The sequence below is a fragment of the Megascapheus bottae genome, chromosome 16 (assembly GCF_031878675.1).
Source record: "Megascapheus bottae isolate mThoBot1 chromosome 16, mThoBot2.hap1, whole genome shotgun sequence".
NCBI classification, from domain to species: domain Eukaryota; kingdom Metazoa; phylum Chordata; class Mammalia; order Rodentia; family Geomyidae; genus Megascapheus; species Megascapheus bottae.
Genome location: NC_143524.1, coordinates 47597401 through 47615692, shown reverse-complemented (window position 1 = coordinate 47615692; position 18292 = coordinate 47597401). Strand labels below are relative to the sequence as shown.

The following is an 18292-nucleotide window of genomic DNA, read 5'->3' as shown; positions in this document are numbered from 1 at the left end:
GGGGCGAGGTCCTTCCCTCCCTGCGCAGCCCCGCCTGCCGCCGGATGCTTTTCTGGTGGTGGTGGGAGACAGCCCCAGAGGGCGTGCTCTCGGCCGGAGGCGGCTCCGCCGGTCCCCGGAGCCCGCGGGCGTGAGCGGGGATCGCAGCCCCCCCGGGTCGGCCTGGCGGGCGGTGGGCGTGGCGAGCGTGCCGGCCTGCCTGCTGGGGCGTCCCCGCCGGGCTGGCTGCAAGTGCACGGCGCGCGGGTGCGCGCGCCGGGGGGGGGGGGGAAAGAGCGGGCGCGAGCCGGGCTGGCGAGCCCGCGCGCCTCCGCCCGTCTCGCCGGGGGCCGCCCGGCCCCTCCCCGCCCCCGCGAGCTGCGCACCGGCGGACGCCTGACCCAGCCGCCAGCGCCCGCGCCCTTGTCCGCGCGTCCCGGCGGCGGGCTCCAGTCAGCCGGCACCATGAGCAGCGGCGGCGACGTGGTGTGCACCGGCTGGCTGAGGAAATCGCCCCCCGAGAAGAAGTTGAGGCGCTATGTGAGTGCGGGTGACGAATGGGCGCGGCCGCCAGGCCCGGGGAGGGAGGGTGGGGGGGGGGGGCGTCCCGCGGCCTGCCTGGGAACCGCGGTCCGGGAGTCGGGGCGCGCGGTCGGCCGGCCGGGCCCTGGGGCTCGGGGCGGGGGTGTGTGCGGCTGGGAGCGGCCGGCGCCCCGCGGTTCGGGGTGCGCGGGGCACCTGCACACCTGTCACAGGTGCGCCGCCGAGGGGCGGGGCGGCGGGTAGCGAGGCCCGGGGCGCAGGGCGCGGCGGCGGCGCCTCCCGAGCCGGCCTCGGGGTGAACTGAAGAAGACACTGTGGAAGTTTGTATTGATTGTTGGTGGGGACCGAGAGAGTTGACGGTCGGGGCCGGGGGGGATCACAGTCCCGTGGAGCGGGGTGAGCCCGCGGGGCAGGGGAGAGGGCGAGAATGGGGGCCCGCACCGCCCGGCCCCACAAAGGGCGAGGCGCCTCGCACCCGCCCCCCTCCGCTCCCGGGGGGCCGCCGGCTTCCTTCCAGGCCACCGCCGCGGCAGCACGGGCAGCCCTTGTATGAAGTGACTCATTTGTTTGTCCCCCTTCGTTCCCTTTATTCTGCATGGCTCTCACATACCCGAGGGTGACACTGCAGTCTGGTCCGCTATACCTGGCCCCCCTATTTGGGGGGTTGTGCGGCCCTTCGATGCCGGGGTGGGGTGTTACAGAGCGGGGGGGAGGTTTCCACCTGCCAGTCCACACCTGACGGTGTCGACTGAAGCGGCTGGGGCAGCCTCTCCCCGGCAGCTTGGGGGCGGGGTGGGCGGGGAGGGGTCCTGCCCCCTCGGTGCCAGCTCCCCAGGTTGGCTGACCCTCCCTCTCCGGAGTTTAGCACTCAGGAAGGCTGCTAAAGCGAAAAGGCCTCGCGGTCCCCCGTCCTCTCTCCCCTCTTGGCTTTGGCAGTGAGATGTCCTTCTGCCGGTGGCTCGTGGTGCTGAACTCGGGAATCGCTCCCTCAAGCCTGGAAGTGAGCTTTTGACTCGCAGCTGCGCGGTCCAGGGGGCTCCGGGGAGAGCGGCCCTCCCTCCGCGGGGCCGGGCGCTGGCCGGGGCCGGGGGCCGGGGTGGGGGACGGGGCGGGGGGCGGGGAAGCCTGCCCAGAGTTTCCTGTCTTTGCTCCCCAGATCCGAATCAAGGGACTTCTGGCCTCTGGAGTGAGGAAGTGACATTCTGTTTTTCAAAGGAAGTGTTGTTGTTGGGGAGTTGTGTGGCAGTGAAATCAGGCTCTTTACTTAGAACACTGACTGGGGGTGAAGGGGGGCGGCTCATGACTCTTGACCTTGCACACAGATTGAACCTATAGTAGGGAATGCGTGTTTATCTCTGTGTTAAAGCTTATTTTCTGGCGGTGTTGATGGAACCATAGTATTGTGATTTATTTTTTTTTAAGAATTGTTTTTCGTGTCAGTGATACAAGGAGGAGGAGTAATTTGCTGGCTAGCATTTTATTCCTGTTTAAAAAACTAAAAACTTTGTCTCAAATAGCTTCCAGAAATAATATGTAAAACTGGATTGTCATGACAGCTCATAGAATAATGTTCAGTTAACAACAACAACACTTAATTTTCAAGTTAGAACGGTATCCCAAGGAATCTTGAAACATGGTTTTGAAAACAGCTTGCAAAAAAGCTGATACCGTCTCTATGCTAACTACCACAACTCTTACTACCTTGTATGACCCATTTCCTTTGCACTGTTGTTAGGGAACAACAAAATAACCAAGTTGGGAAGCTTTTGTGACAAACACTTTTTCACCCATTTAAACCAGACACCCCTAGAGTCATGTGATGACCTCAGCCTCTCACATATTCCCTGCAGCTCCAGCCCATAAGGCATCTGACCCAGCTAGCCACATCTGGGATATGATGTGTTCCACTGGTGTGACAGGAAGCTGTGAAAGGTCAGCACCCCTAGTTGACATCACCAATCCTGTGTACCTCCAAAACTCCTAAGGGAACAGTCTGCCTTCCTCTACTTTTCATTAGAAAGTTTCCATTTCAAATTCTGCTATTTTCCTCAATTTATTGGAGGCTTACATTCATTGGAACCAAAGTTGGGGAAATATATTTCTCAATCTCATTGATACTCTGTTTGTGTGTGGGGGGTGATGTGTGTGTGTGTGTATGTGTATGTGTGTGTATCTTGGTCATGGGGCTTGAACTCCATTGCTACTCTAAATAGTTGTGGCTTTTGGTATACAAAATAGGCAGTATAGTTGTAGAATGACAAATCTATTTCAAGCATGAATCAAGCATCTGAGATAAGGGGGAAAAGTAGCTTATGACAAATATTACAATAAGGCTGGGAGTTTGGCCTGGGTTTGATTCCTAGGTACCACATACATAGAAAAGGTGGGAAGTGGTGCTGAGACTCAAGTGGTAGAGCTCTAGCATTGAGAAAGCCCAAGGACAGTGCTTGGGCCCTGAAGTCAAACCCAGGACTGGCAAAAAAAAAAAAAAAAAAAAAAAAAAAAGATTACAATGAAAGCTTTACCCAAAAAAATTATCTCTCATTCAGTTTTGGAAGAGGGAAAAAGGTATGAGAAAGTGAGTGGGGAGAAGGAAGGGAGAGAGATCCAGGATGGACAGTCTGATTGTCTGTGGGACCATTCAGCTGTCCAACTACTTAACCAGAAATGCCTTCAGGCATCATGATTTGATGGTTGCATTGGAACCTAATACAGGAAACATCTCTTTCTTGTCTGTCATGCGCAAAGAGGTGTACATGAACAGATATTTGTACATGCATATAGAGCTTAAACAGGATTTTCTTGAGGAAAAAGACATTTTACAACATACAATACACTATAAATTTCTATTGCTTTCATTGTTAAAAATTTATGGGAAAAGATTTGGTGATGGTACTGCTCTCTAGTGGCTACTTTGAAGAAAGATGAGTATTGGTTCGCATGAACAGCTACATGAAGGAAACAGAAATTTTTATTTTCCCAGTCTCAGGCACTGGGCCACATTCAGGAAATAAAAGTTATTTTATCCTTTCAGTCATAGCAGATTGCCTTGCCTTCTCCTTCACAAAGAAAATCAAGGTAATTAGGGAATGGCCATAGGGCATGTACTGTGACATTTCTAATTTCAACTTGTATTTTCATGGTGTTTTTCCTTTTTCCATCTCCTTAGAGCCTGCCATCTGACCTAGTTCTACTCTTACCAATCTACTCAGCTCCTACCATTTGTGTGATTAATTTTCAACTTTTCCCCTTAATCTTTTCCTTCCATTAACATTTAAACATCTTTTAACAGGATCTCCTTTTGTGTCTTCCCACCCCCACTTGCCTTTCCATAGTGGATAGACTTATTAATGGTGGCTTAAACATGTCTTACATATCTTCATTCTTACAGCTTCTTCTCACTCTGTGCCAGTGCTTTGGCCTGGGTGCTGTCCCTGACCTGCTTTTGCTCAAGACGAACATTCTACCACTTGAGACACAGCATCACTTTTGGCTTTTTCTGGAGAAAAGATTATCATGGACTTTATTGCCCAAGCTTGCTTCTAATTGTGAGCCTCAGCTCTTAGCCTCCTGAGTTGCTAGGATTTACAGGTGTGAGCCACCAGGGCTCAGCAGGCTCCTGTCTGTTTTTTTTTTTTTTTTTTTTTCAAAACTGTTCTCAAAAAGACATCAGTTAAACAACAGCAAAAAAGACATCAGTGGCATCCAGGTCATCAGATTCAGAGGATAGTTTTTCACTCCTCATTCTTACTAATCTCTTCTCTTATTTGGTCACAGTTTACTGCTCAGTCTTTCTCGAAACATCTTTCTTGTAAGTGATACCATTTATGTCTGGTTTTCCTCATTTTCTGGCCACTAGAGACTGACCTTCAGATGCTCCTTCAAACGTGGACTTCATAGTAACTGTGGGTAGTGTTGGTTCTTCCCTTGGCAATATTATCAGTTGTCCTGACTGGGATTCATTTACATACTGGTCATTATCAAATTAAATGTTCATCCCAGAATTGTTTTCTCAACTCTAGACTTTCGTATTCCAACGGTTTCCTGTGCATCTTTATCAGAATGTCTCACCGTCTGCATAAACTCACCACACCCAAAGCTAAGCTAAGCTCTTCTATCCTTTTAACTCTATTTGCTCAGTAAATGACCCATCACCATCCACCTACTCAACTTTGCCTCACAATAACTCAGTATCCCACCTCTGACCTTTCACCAAAACCTGCTAGGGATATCATCTATATCTTTTGATATGCACATCTCCTTCCCCAAAGCTGAGACTTTTTAGACTGATTACCTCCTTACTTGCTGTCTGTTGAGCCTCTTTCTGTTTAAGGCCTACAAAAGATATATATAGATATCTATATCTTTTATTTCAATTTTGTTAGCCTTGAGAAAAGGAAGGAACTGCCCAACGTCTTCTAGCCTCATTCCAAAGCCTGAGAGATTTTAAAATTAAATATTTAATTTAATATTAAATATTGAAGGAATTATAGATGTCTATCAAATTATAAGAAATAATAAAGATAGACCTGTGTACCTTTTTTGCAGTTCTCCCTAATGGTGACATCATGGAAACCTGTGGTACAATGTTACAATCAGATATTGATAATAATGGAAGACAAAGAACATTTCCATCACTACATAATCCCCTGTGTATACTCATATCCATTGCTACCCCACATCACCACATCCCTAACCTTGGCGGTCACTGTTCTCCATTTTCATAATCTTGTCATTGTATTATCAATAGTTTCATACAACATGTAACTTGCTATTTTTTTCTTAAAACAATCTAAGTTGTTACACATATATCAGTACTACATTACCATTTATTACTAAGTAATATTCCCTGGTACAGAGTATTTCTATGTTTATTCACCCACCAGTTTTAGTTTGTATTGCTATTATAACCAGCCATGTTGAACATCTTTTCATGTTACTATTCACTATCTGTATCCACTGCGCTTCACGTTTTTTTAATCCATGTTTTTTAAAACACTATGGATCATTTTTTGATACTATTAAATTTTAAGACTTATTTATGTGTTCAAGATGCTAGTCCTTTGCTGAAGGTGTAGTTTGCATATGGTTTCTACAACTCCATAGCTTGACTCTTCATCACTTAAGTCTTTTACATAGTACTGGTTTTAATTTGGATGAAGTCTAGTTTATTGATTTTTTTTTCCCTCTTACAGATTGCACTTGATTTGACAAGTCTATTTGAATGTCTTCTAATCAACAAAAGTACACCATGCCGAAAGCTAATCTAGGCTTCATTTCTTTCTTCTCCTCATATGTACTTAATTTTTCCTTGATTTAGGTCACAAAGATTTTTTTCTTACCTATTTGTCAAAACATTTTAGCATTTTACTTCTTTCCTTTAAGATACTTTTCGTTACTTTTTTATATAAAATGCAAGCTTAGCATTGAGGGTTTTGGTTTGATTTGGTTTTGGGATTGTGTGTGGGAAGACAATGGATCATCAACTGTTTGAACACCATTTATTGCATAAACATCTTCTATTCAGTTATAAGGTGGGCATGTCTTTGGGTCTATTTCCAGGTTCTCTTGCTACATGTCTGCCAGTAACATCCAGTCTAACTACAGCTATTTGCTAAGCCTTGAAATTTGGTAGTGATTCTACTTATTTTTTTTTCAGTTGTCCCATGAAATTTGTACAAATTTATGAAGTCCTGTGTGATATTTTGATTTATATATTCATTGTGTGATATGCTAATCAGGGTAGGTGTGTATATATATATATATATATATATATATGTCCTCTCCCTACTTAAACTAGCTTACTATACTGGCTAGATCTCTTTTTTTTGTTATTGTTGGTCATGGGACTTGAACTCCAGTTTTGGGTACTGTCTTTGAGCTCTCTTGCTCAAGGCTAGTTCTCTACCACTTTGAGCTACAGCACGACCAGTTTTCTTTTAGGTTAATTGGAGATGAAAGTCTCAGGCTTTCCTGCTTGGGTTGGCTTTCAACAACAATCTTCGTATCTCAGCCTCCTAAGTAGCCAAGATAGCAGATGTTAGCCACCAATGCCCAGGTGGCTAAATCTATGAAACAGATTTCATCTATGAAACAGATATTCTTTCAGTTCTTATCTCAGCCTTCACCTTAAAGGAGAATTATTCTGTTACCACTAAATACAGACTATAAGAGAATTCAGCCGTTTCACCATTAAGCATAGAACAAAGTTGTAGGATTTTTGTAAATGTTCCTTATCAGTAGAGGAAGCTACCCTCTCTTTCTGAGAATTTTTGTCACCAGCAGGTATCAAACTTTGTCAAAGGCCCATTGGGACCATGTAATATTTCTTGAGTCTGTTAGTATAATGGTTGTACTGACTTCCAGATACGGTAACAAGTCATTGAACATGTACAATGAACTGATTGTAGTATGTAGTTAATTCTACACATTGAAGGATTCTTTTGGCCAATATTTTGTTAATGATTTTTGTCTCTGTTATTTTTGTTGCAATTTTTACTGGAGGATATTGACCTATATAGATTTTTCTATATTGATCTCTGGTTTTGACCAAAAAAAAAAGCTTCAAAAAGATTTGGCATGTTCTTCAGAAATCTTCTGATTTCTGGAAGATTATATTGAATTAGTGTTATTATGTGAACATATTGTAGAATTCTCTAAGTGAAACTTATTGAAGCTGAGAATGTCTTTTAAGGACTCTGTTAAAATTAAAAATTCAATCTCTTCTGGCACTAGTGGCTCACACCTGTAATTCTAGCTGCTCAGAAGATTACTATCTGAAGATACTGGTGGCAGAAAATTCCGAATCCTAAATTAACCAGCAAGAGAAAAAGCTAGACTGGAGAAATGGTTCAAGTAATAGAATACCAGCCATGACTGAAAAAAATCTGTGCAAGAGTATGAGGCCCCCATTTCAAGCCTTGATACCAACACAGTAATAACTTCAGTAGTTACAAAGGTATTCAGTTATCTATAAAATATAGATAACTTTGTGCTTTTGATGAAGTTAGTACCATTTTATGCAAGTTGTCAAACATGAATGTAGAATTGTTATAGTATTCCTTTTTGTCCTCCTGACACTGGTGGAATCTGTAGTAACAGGCTCTTCCCTCACCTTCATTCCTAACTTAGATCTTCTCTTTGTCAGTCTTGCTAAAAGGTTGTCGGATTTATTGTATTTTTCAAAGAACCAGCTGTGTTTTTGAAGAGTGAAGTCGATGGCCTGAATTTCCCTTTCTTTCTGAAGAAAATTTTCCACTGTACATAGAATAATTACCTTTTTTCAGCCCCTGAAAAATATTGGCCCATTGACTTTCGTATTTCTGCAAAAACATAAATGAAACTCTCGTTTTTCCCTAGCGTGCAATAGATCATTTTGATCTTCATGCTTTAATGGGTTTTGTCTGTCATTCTAGAAGTTTAAGAAATACTTTGGGTTTATCCTATCTAGGATTTACTAGACATACTGGGAATATAGCTTTAGTGTATCACTCATACACTCATTCATTTTTAGTAGTACTAGAGTTTTAAAATGATAGGCAAGTGTTCTGTCACTTCAGATATGTTCTCAGCCCTTTCTGTGTCTCTCTTGCTTTTACTGAGGTGGCCTTAGAATTCAGTCTTCCCTCCCTCCCTCCCTCCCCCCCCCCTCTCTCTCTCTCTCTCTCTCTCTCTCATAGCTGCTGTTACAAGTATTTACCATCATGCCTGGCTTGTTAACTTTTTGTCCAAGCTGGTCTCAAGCCATGGCTTGATTTTCCTATTTCTGCCTTCCAAGTAGCTGGGATCACAGGTGTGTCTTCTCATCAAATTTGAGAAATTTTCAGCCATTGCTTCTTGAGTACTTTTCCAGGTTTGCTCTTCTCCTGTTTTTTCTAAAAAAAAAAAACCCAGTAACATAAATCTAGGTCTTTGGCTAAGGTTTTCAGGTCCCTTAGCTAACAGTCATTATTTTCATTCTGTTTTATCTGTATGACTCATATTTAGTAATTTTGTTTCCTTTTTTTTTTTTCTACTTTGGATGGTACTGTGATTTGAACTCAAGGACTCATGTTTGCTAGTCAGGAACTATACTGATGAGGCTTCAGCCCTTTTTTGTGCTGGTTAGTTTTTTTTTTTTTATCTTTTTTGGTGCCATTACTGTAGCTCAAACTTAAGGCCTTGTGCTCTTGGGGTTTTGTTTGTTTTTGCCAGTCCTGGGGACTGAACTCAGGGCCTAAGCACTGTCCTTGAGCTTTCCTTAAGGTTAGTTAGTGCTCTACCACTTGAGCCACAGCACCAGTTCTGGCTTTTCTATATATGAGGAATCAAACCCGGGTCTTCGTGCATGCGAGGCAAGCAGTCTGCCATTAGGCCAAACTCCCAGCCCCTCCACAGGCTGCTTTTGAGAGTCTGGCGTCCTGTCCATATTTAGTGCTGAACCACAATCTCTCCGGTTTTGGCTCTCTATCATAGCTGGGTCTAGGTACATTCTACTGTGCCCAGTTATCAGTTAAAAATGGGTCTCACAAACTTTTCTACCCAGGCTGGCCTCAAACTGCAATCTTCCCTCTCTCAGACTCCCCAAGAAGCTTAGATTACAATTGTAAACCACTGACATTCAGCTTTACTGGGTCATTTCTATTGCCCGTTCTAGCTCACTAATCTCAGTCTGCTCTGCCTTGCTATTGTTTTCACATGCTGAACTTTTATTTTGGCTACTGTAATTTTCATTTTTAGAATATCCATGGGCTTTTAAAAAATACCTTTATATGTCTAAGTCTTTCCATCCCTTTAGGCTTTGTTTTTCTTACTGCTTTAAGCATATTTATTACTACTCAAGGCATTTTTACTTTGTCAGATAATTCATTTCAGAGTTAGCATCTGTTAAATGTTTTCATTTGAGATCTTTTTAATTCTTGGTATAATGACTGGTTTTCTACTAAAGCTTGATCATTTCTATATTGTCTTGCAACTCTTGTGTGTTATTTGAACCTTAAATTTCGTCTAAATGTCTGGAATACCATTGCTTTAATGCAAGGGGAGAGCACTGATTCACTAAGAAATGCAGAACTCCAGGTTTCCTACTTGGCGTCTCTCAACACACATGAGAGGAGTGAAGGAGCTCCATCTTCCTGATGTTCTCTGCTGACCCCGCAGGGTAGGTCACATGAGGGACTGGTGCTCAGCAGTGAATGCCTTTCTTTGGCTTTACTCTAAGCCAGATATCACCTGGCTTTGTAACAGTCTTAGCTGCAGTGGATGGGGTTGGATCACAGTTTTGTTTTGTTTCTGTTATGTCTTCCCAGGTTGAACAATTGTTATTTCTTTCTAGACTCTTCTCTTTCCTTTGACTCTGAAAGAGGAACCTTTTGTTGGGACTTTTTATTTTCTCCTGTAATCTACTGGTGTTTTTGCTTTACTGGCTTCTTCAGTTCCAGGTCTGGGGTATGAAGCAAAAGGAAAAAAAAAAAGGCTGTGGAACTTACCACTGTGCTCTTTGACTCAGATCTCAGAGTTTCTGCCTAGTCTGTCTTCTTCTGTTCCCTTTTTAGATAGTGTGTGTGTGTGTGTGTGTGTAATAAAAATTTTAGTTGTGTTTAGTGACAAGAATAAGAAAAAAGTACGTCTATTCCACTTACCTACATGTGTGTTATTCAGTATTGTGTATACAAATGTGCTGAGCCAGGCACCGGTGTTCACACCTGTAATCCTAGCCACTCAGGAGGCTGAAGGCTGAGGATTGAGGTTCAGAGCCAGCCCAGACAGGAAAGACTGTGAGACTCTTTATCTCTAAGTAGAGCCTGTGGCTCAAATAGTAAAGCATAAACCTTGAGGGAAAAAAGCCCAGGTCCTAAGTTCAAGCCCTAGAGTCAGCACAAAAACAAAACAATAACTGAAAAGCATTTGTCAATACAGTATTTGTAGATATAATAGTATAGTCTACTAGCATATTATACTATATTGTAGCATATACTATACAGTATAGTATTCAGTAAATACTATATATACACTACATGTGATTTTAAGTATATGTATTATATATTCAAAACATTCTTTGTTTCTAAGCATAAGGAATATTAAACTTGTAGCAGAACTGGACTAAACACCAAGTCTTCTCAGTAAAACTCTGTTGTTCCCACCATCCAATAGTAATTTTCTGTGGATTAAGATTTCACCTCACTTTTTCAGAACTAGATCTAATCTCTTGTCTAATGTGTAATCAAAAAGGCAGTTATTTGCCAGTGCTACAGTGAGACATGATTTTGGACTTCTAGAGTATTTTTCATTAACCTACAGTTTAACTCTTTAAAACTCAAGCATTTATTACTTTTGTTGCTTTTAGAAGACCAGGTAATCTTCAGAGTTTAAAAAAAAAGTTAAACTCAGTAGATACCTTTAAGTGATTTGATTGTCTTGCTTGATACCTCACAGTGCCTTCAAGCTATTATAACAAAATACCATAAATTGGTGGCTTTGAACAGCCCTGATTTCTCATAGCTGTGGAGACTGAGAAGGCACATGCAAATTAGAGGTCTGCTGGGCACCCATTTTTGTTCATTGTGGATGCTCCCTCACTTTGACCTCACAAGGTAGAAGACTGGAAGAAGCCCGGGAGGACCTCTCTGATGAAGATGGCAATCTCATTTGTGATTATTTCATTCCCACAGGGCCTGCCGCCTCCTCATACCACATCTGAATCACATCTGAATTTGGGAAGAACAAAGACACTTAATTGCATTGAGATTAGTCTTTAAATTTTCTAAAAAGTAAATCCCAAAGATCAGCTGAGTGCACCAGTTCTGTTCACAGAGAGAGAGTGAGATGGTCAAGTCCCACAAAAGCTCAGTTATTCCCACTGTGGAAAAGAGAAAGAAGCCACTCACAGGAGCCAGCCTCATTCTGACACCTTCAACCACAAACAAATGGCTTCTTGAAGATAAGCCTAAAGAATTAAGTATGAAAGTCAGGTCCAAATCAATGATGGTAATGGTCTTTCTTGCCCTCTGAAGTATAAGAGGATAAAAGAGGATTTTGATAAAGAGGTTGTTCAAGCAAATCTTGTTATGGAAGCTAGGAATTGCCCCTGGCTCCAACACATTCAAAGTTATGTCTGTACTACAAATCTTAATCCTTGTAGGAATTTTTGTAGTAAAAAGAAGTTGTTCCACATCTGGAGGGAATATACCCAGGCAATGTAACCAGACCTGCACCTTCTCTTGTGTCCAGGTAGTGAACATGGCTAAGAAACTGAGTTTTGAAACAAGAGGGCTAAGGCAGGGTTTTCCCTGCCCCCTGGTTTCCTGTCAGTCCAGTGATATGATGACTGCCAGTACTGACTAATGCCAAGGTCTGTGATGCCCCATGAGGAGACCTCAGATGTGGAGACTGTGACTGTCACCTTGAAAACACATGACCCCTGAATTCTACTTCTAGGGATTTCCTATCCCTCCCTTCCTCCCTCCCTCCCTCTCTTCCTTTCTTCTTTCCTTCCTTCCTTCTCACCTTTTCTGTCTTTGCCTTTCTGTCTCTGTCTCTCTATATGCTAGTCCTGGAGCTTGAACTTGGGGCCTGAGCAGTGTCTCGGAGCTTTTGTTCTACCACTTGAGCCCCTGCTCCACTTTTGGGTTGTTTGGTGTGTGTGTGTGTGTGTGTGTGTGTGATTAATTGAAGATAAGAATGTCATGGACTTTCTTGCCCAGGCTAGCTTTAAACCACAATCCTCAGATCTCAACCTCCTGAACAGCTAAGATTGCATGCATAAGCCGGTGGCACCTAGCAGAAATATAGTTTAGTTCAGCAATTTATCAGTCATTATGTTCAGCACTCAAGCTCTGGGTCCATGAAGAACAAAAAGACAAGACTTCCTGGAGAGGTGTCCCTGCCTTTAAGTAAGCTAAGAGAAGAAGGCCTTCTAGGGAAAGGGGCCACTAACAGTGAAGTGCCAAGGACTGAGACTGTATATAGACACTAAAGATTTGGAATTACTGGGCCCTCCACAGGCTGATGGAATAATGGCCTCTGAAGCTAGTGAAGTAGATGAGAGAACAAAGCAGAAGGTAACTGAACAATGGGTAAGTTCAACATTCTTCCTAGGCCCTCAAAGGCAGCCAGGACAATGGACTATTTTAGTATCTAGATAATTTCTTGATCCATATACCAGAAGGAAATTAGTGTTAACAGCTTTCTATTCTGTGGTCCTAATTAATGAATTCAGTGTTTGATTGCATTCACAGTGTTAAAGAGGTTATTTAAAATCTCAGCTGTTCTCTTAAACTCAGAATCTTTAGACTCAAACTCCTTATTTGGAGCCAGCAGACACTGAAGGCTCATTCCTGTAATCCTAGCTACTCAGAAGTTTAAGATTTGAGGATCACAATTCAGTCAGCAGAAACTACTTCAAAATGTAACCACTTAGAAGTAGTTAGGAAGGTAAGTTTTGTATTCTGTTTATTCTGCCATAACTTCAAAGAGCTCTTCGTTTGGTAAAGGTTAGTGATTATCCTTGCACATATTTCTAATCCAAGAGAAAAGACAGCATGCAGGGGCTGGGAGTTTGGCCTAGTGATTAAGCACTTGCCTAGCACGCACAAAGACCCAGGTTTGATTCCTCAGTACCACATACATAGAAAAAGCCAAGTGGCTCAAGTGGTAGAGCTCTAGCCTTGAGAAAGCCCAAGGACAGTGCTCAGGCCCCGAGTTCAAGCTGCAGGACTGGCAAAAAAAAAAAAAAAAGACAGGATGTAATCTCGCAAGCATTGAATAACAACCTATAAGGACCAGAGGTAATGAGGCTATCCAGAGCTGGAAACCAGGCCTGTGCTTTCCATTTTTGAATGGTTCTGATGGAGCTTTCTATCTCTAGCTGGCCTTTCTCTAGCTAGAAGGGAATAATGAGATATGGTAACCTGGAACTTATGAAGAATACAGATACTTGAGCAGGGTTGTGCCTGCATTCAAATCAGTTTTGACAGATGTTTATAGAGAATATATTATATCCTCTCTCTCTTCCCCAGGGAAATAAATCAGTACTCAACCCTGGCCTTTGAGCAACTCACAGACCAGGAAGAGTAAAGGTGCACATTATTTTTTGTTCAAGCCTTAGTTCCATTTCTGGCTTTTTGGTAGTTAATTACAGATAAGAATCTTATGGACTTTCCTGCTTTGAACTGCAAATTTCAAATCTCAACCTCTTTAGTAGCTAGGATTACAGGCATGAACCACCAGCACCCAACTTTTTTCCACTCTTTAATTATGAAGAATTTTGATTGTACAGAAAAATTAAGTAAATGATCTAATGAGTACAGATTAATATAGCAATTAACATAGCACCAGACATTAGCAAAATGTCTTTATATTGTTTCATCCTTCTCTTTTAGTATTTCTTTGCTGGAACATAGTAAAACAAATTCTAGATATGACTTAAAACTACCACTTGAGGAAATGTACACACTTTATGCACATTTCCTTCTCCTTAGAAATTTATATGACCTCCATTGGCTTTCATATATAAAACAAGCCTAAAAGTTTTACTCAGCTGATGAGCCACAACCATCACCTCAATTGACTTGAAAGATTTCTCGGTGTGTCTCCTTATCCTGCCTTGGAAAAAAATATGTTGATTTTCAAGAGCAAGGGAAAATGTTTAGTTTTATATATAGTAGAGGCTAATTTTCTTGAGAATTATTGACATGATTCTGTTGCTTTGATACTTTGTTAAAGATTTTTAGAGAAAAGGTGAGTATAGATTAAGTGAATATATGTACTTTTGCTTAGCAAAAGAAGCTACAATATGTTAAGGTTTCAGAAGCCTTTTAGAAGTCTATCTGAAGATAGACTTGTCATCAACAAGTAATGAGCATCTACCGTATATTTGGCAATTCTCTTAAAACTTTTATATTCTTATTGAGGAAGCAACTTGAAGTATAACATGACACATGACATGATTTGGTGTAGTTAATTAATTTCATGTCATAGACCTTTTACTTGCTGGGTAAAATCTGGCCTTTTTCCTTTCCTTGATTGTTTTTTTTACTACATTCTTGGGACTCATTTCATATGTTTTTATTTTTTCTATACCAATTCTGTATAAACAGAAACTGAGTTACAAGCCTATACTTGAAGCTTTTCTATAACCATAACATCAAAACAAATGTGCAAATTAAGTATACAGACTCAAAACCAATACAATTTCCATTAACCATAATAGATTTTTTTTTGCAAGTACTACAGTTGTTCATGGCTTGAATTTGGCACTTATTCCTTGTAGTCATTGTGTTGTGGGTCGCATTTTTTTCTTCTACCAGTGTTATGTTTGAATTGCAGTAAAACACTGATTTCTGTCATTTTTAATTGCAATGACCAATTAAATTATGATTTATGTACTGTCATTTGTATCCTTGTTAGTTATCAGTGAATGAAAAGTAAGATATTACTACTTGGGCCGAGAGTTTGGCCTAGTGATAGAGTGCTTGCCTAGCATGCATGAAGACCTGGGTTTGATTCCTTGGTACCACATACATAGAAAAAAGCTGGAAGTGGTGCTGAGGCTCAAGTGGTAGAGCTCTAGCCTTGAGAAAATCCAAGGACAGCGCTCAGGCCCTGAGCTCAAGCCCAGGACTGGCAAAAAAAAAATTACTACTTGCTATTAATAAGTTTTAAAATACAGTGCTAACGTTGAGCACTGGTGGCTCATACCTATAATTCTAACTATGCAGAATACTGAAATCTGAGCATCATAGTTCAAAGCCAGCCTGGATAGAAAAATATCCATGAGACTTTCTATCTTCAGTAAGAAGATGGAAGTGCTTAAATGATAGGATACCAACTTTGCACAGAAATGATAAGGTTCAATGCTCAGGCCCTGAGGTCAAGCCTAGTACCCAGCACCAAAAACCAAAACAAAATAAACGGAGCTGGTGATCTAGAAAATGGCCTTCTTTCAGTCAGACTCTTGAGTCTTGTGTGTGTGTGTGTGTGTGTGTGTGTGTGTGTGTGTATTTTTTTTTGCCAGTCCTGGGGCTTGAGCTCAGGGCCTGGGCACTGTCCTTAAGCTTTCTCAAGGCTAGTGCTTTACCTCTGGAGCCACAGCACCACTTCCTGTTTTTTCTGTGTATGTGGTACCAAGGAATCAAACCCAGAGTTTCATGCATACTAGGTAAATACTCCACCACTAGGTCATATTCCTTTCCCTTTTTACATCTTGTTTTTTGTTTTTTTTTTTGCCAGTCCTGAAGCTTGAACACAGGGCCTGGGCACTGTCCTTGGGCTTTTTCCTCAAGGTTAGCACCCTGCCACTTGAGCCACAGCACCATTTCTGGCTTTTTCTATGCATGTGGTACCGAGGAATTGAACCCAGGTCTTCGTGCATGCTAGGCAAGCACTCTACCACTAGGCTAAACTCCCGGCCCCCTGTTTATGCATTTTTAAAAATCCTTGAGATGAAAACTTAAAGACAGGAAAGAAATTTTTAAATGGATTTACAGGTCCCTGAAGAGATATTTTTGAATACTCTTTTTAAGAACCCTCAAGTAACTGTAGAAAGCATTGTCTTTGAGTTATCCCTGGGTTAGAATCCAAACTGAGCCTCCCTTGGACTTTGTGGGCCTTGGCAAGTTTCTTGATTTCCTAATCTGAAAAATGGAGTTTCTGGTAAGGCTTTTTTTCTGTTTGTTGAATTATTATAGCTCAGGGACACAAACATGAATCAGTTTGTTTTTCTCTAGTCACAATTGGCAGTTGTGCTTTGTTAAAATCTCCTTCTCCAGGGGACAAATCCTTGCTTGGAGTTCATAATCTCCTAGCCACTGTGGATTATTGAAAGTCTGCTATTTAAAAATGCCAGTGTATCTAATCTACTATGTTTGCCAGACCAGTAGCTCTGCAGATGTGAAAAACAGATTTATTTGGTTTATTTTTGTTGCTCTTGTTTTTACATTCTTCCCTTTGGAAGGGGGAAGTGTCTCTAATATTTCCTTCCTTCCTCTTCCTGTTCTTCCAGACCTCCACATTGTCTTGGAGTATAGGGAGATGAGCAAAAAAGACTAAGGAATAAAGCTGTTTGGAAGTCCTCCTTGATATTATTTCTAGGCTGCATGATCAGTGCTGTCTGTGTGCATTCCCAGCCTTATAAATCCTTTACAAGATGGACTTCCTCCCTGTGTAGTCTCCAGACCTGAAGAAGCAGCTAGTATTAAGTTTTTGTAGTTTCTCCTTTTCTCCTGTTTCTCTACTAGGCTGAGGTTCCTTTATGGGTAGCCCTCTTGGATAGATAACTAGCAAGAGTTCTAAAAGCCAACAATTTCCATGAGACTGCTTGACCCCAGTGGTCACTGGGATAGCAGCACTGCTTCCCCATTTTTCCCTTGCTCTCCTTCCTCTATCAAGATTGCTGCAGAGCAGATCTATATGTCAATTGCCCAAGTCAGTGTAACAGGCATTACAGTTTTTAAGTTCTGTTCCTCTCTCCTGCCTTCCTCTCTTTTCTAATGTCTGTACCTTATAATTTTAAAAATGCACTGGACCAAAGGGTCCAGTATTTCTCTTCTCCCATCTTCCCTTTCTTGTATGGATTGTGTCAAGGAAAGACAATGAAGGGACAGTGTTGGTTAGGTTAGAATATTAAATACGAAAAGCTTCATAAAAGTGCTAAATTAAGCTGGGTACCTGTGGCTCATGCCTGCAATTATATCTACTCATGAGGCCAAGATCTGAGGATTATAGATTGAATCCAAGCTGAGCAGGAAAGTCCCATGGGTCTCTTATTTCCAGGTAACCACCAAAAAGCTGAAAGTGAAGCTATGGCTCAAGTGGTAGAGCGCTAGCCTTGAGCAAAAACACTCATGGACAGTACCCAAGCCCTGAGTTCAAGCCTTAGGACCTACCTTCCCTTTCTCCCCCCAAAAAGACCCAGGATTAGCCTTATTGGCTACTCTGTTTACAGTATGGGATCTTACAGCTTTACTCTATAGATGTGGGCTTTATGTACAAGTTAGTTATATGACCACTGTGAAGGTGCCTGCCAGCATTCTTTTATGGTTTGCTGTGATGATAAATGCATTATTGGCTCATTTAAAATTTTTATTGTAATTAATAGAAGGGGTGCATTATATTATGTTCGCCAGATAGAAAGTACATTCCTTAACAATCACTACTACCCATTCTCATGTTTTTGTGCCCATTTCCCTCCCCCATCCCTTCCCCTCATGTTGTTTTCCCCCCTTCCCTATCCTATTTCAAATAAACAAATAAACATATATACAATATATCAGATAACAAGGTTAAGATGAGAACACAGTACATTAAGAACAACAGTCATACCTTATATGGCTCTTGTTTATTGGCTCATTTTTAAGGGACTGCTTACTCATATGTTATTTGATAGCTGTGTAATAGGGAAGATTGAGAGTCTTCATATACTGTACAGAGAGAACTTGGGAGGACTTGAGCAAGGATACTTCGGCAGTGAGGAGGGACAAGTGATCTGACCAGAGGGTGCTCATCTTAATTTAGTGGCTCCTTTTTGAGACTTTTTTTAGTTGTGATGCCATAGATTTGCCCATGTACCATTTTGATCTTAATTCAGTTTTAAGGCCTATCTCACATGTCACCTACTTTGTGGTACTTCCTATTTTCCTGCTAAAGAAGGCTTGTCTTCTCATCATGTTCTGCCATAAATCTGTACTGCTCTCATTATACTGTAATGTGATTGTCTTTAGCTTAGCTAGTTCTCCCTTTAATTATGTGGACTCCTCAAGGGAGCCAAGTTTCTTTTCTGATCTAGTGGGTGGCA

The 18292-nt window shown here is 41.9% G+C and overlaps 1 protein-coding gene across 2 annotated transcripts in view; it reads left to right on the top strand.

Annotated features, from left to right (window-relative positions):
- Positions 1-285: 285 nt before the first annotated feature.
- Gab2 (GRB2 associated binding protein 2) overlaps positions 286-18292 on the top strand; it is a 148714-nt gene continuing 130707 nt past the window's right edge. Inside the window, exon 1 of one of the 2 annotated variants that reach the window (XM_090348502.1) lies at positions 286-519. In XM_090348502.1, the coding sequence (XP_090204628.1) occupies positions 445-519 (75 nt within the window). In that variant the 5' untranslated portion in view covers positions 286-444. The remainder of the gene's footprint in view (positions 520-18292) is intronic. The other variant, XM_090348501.1, reaches the window with a different exon arrangement.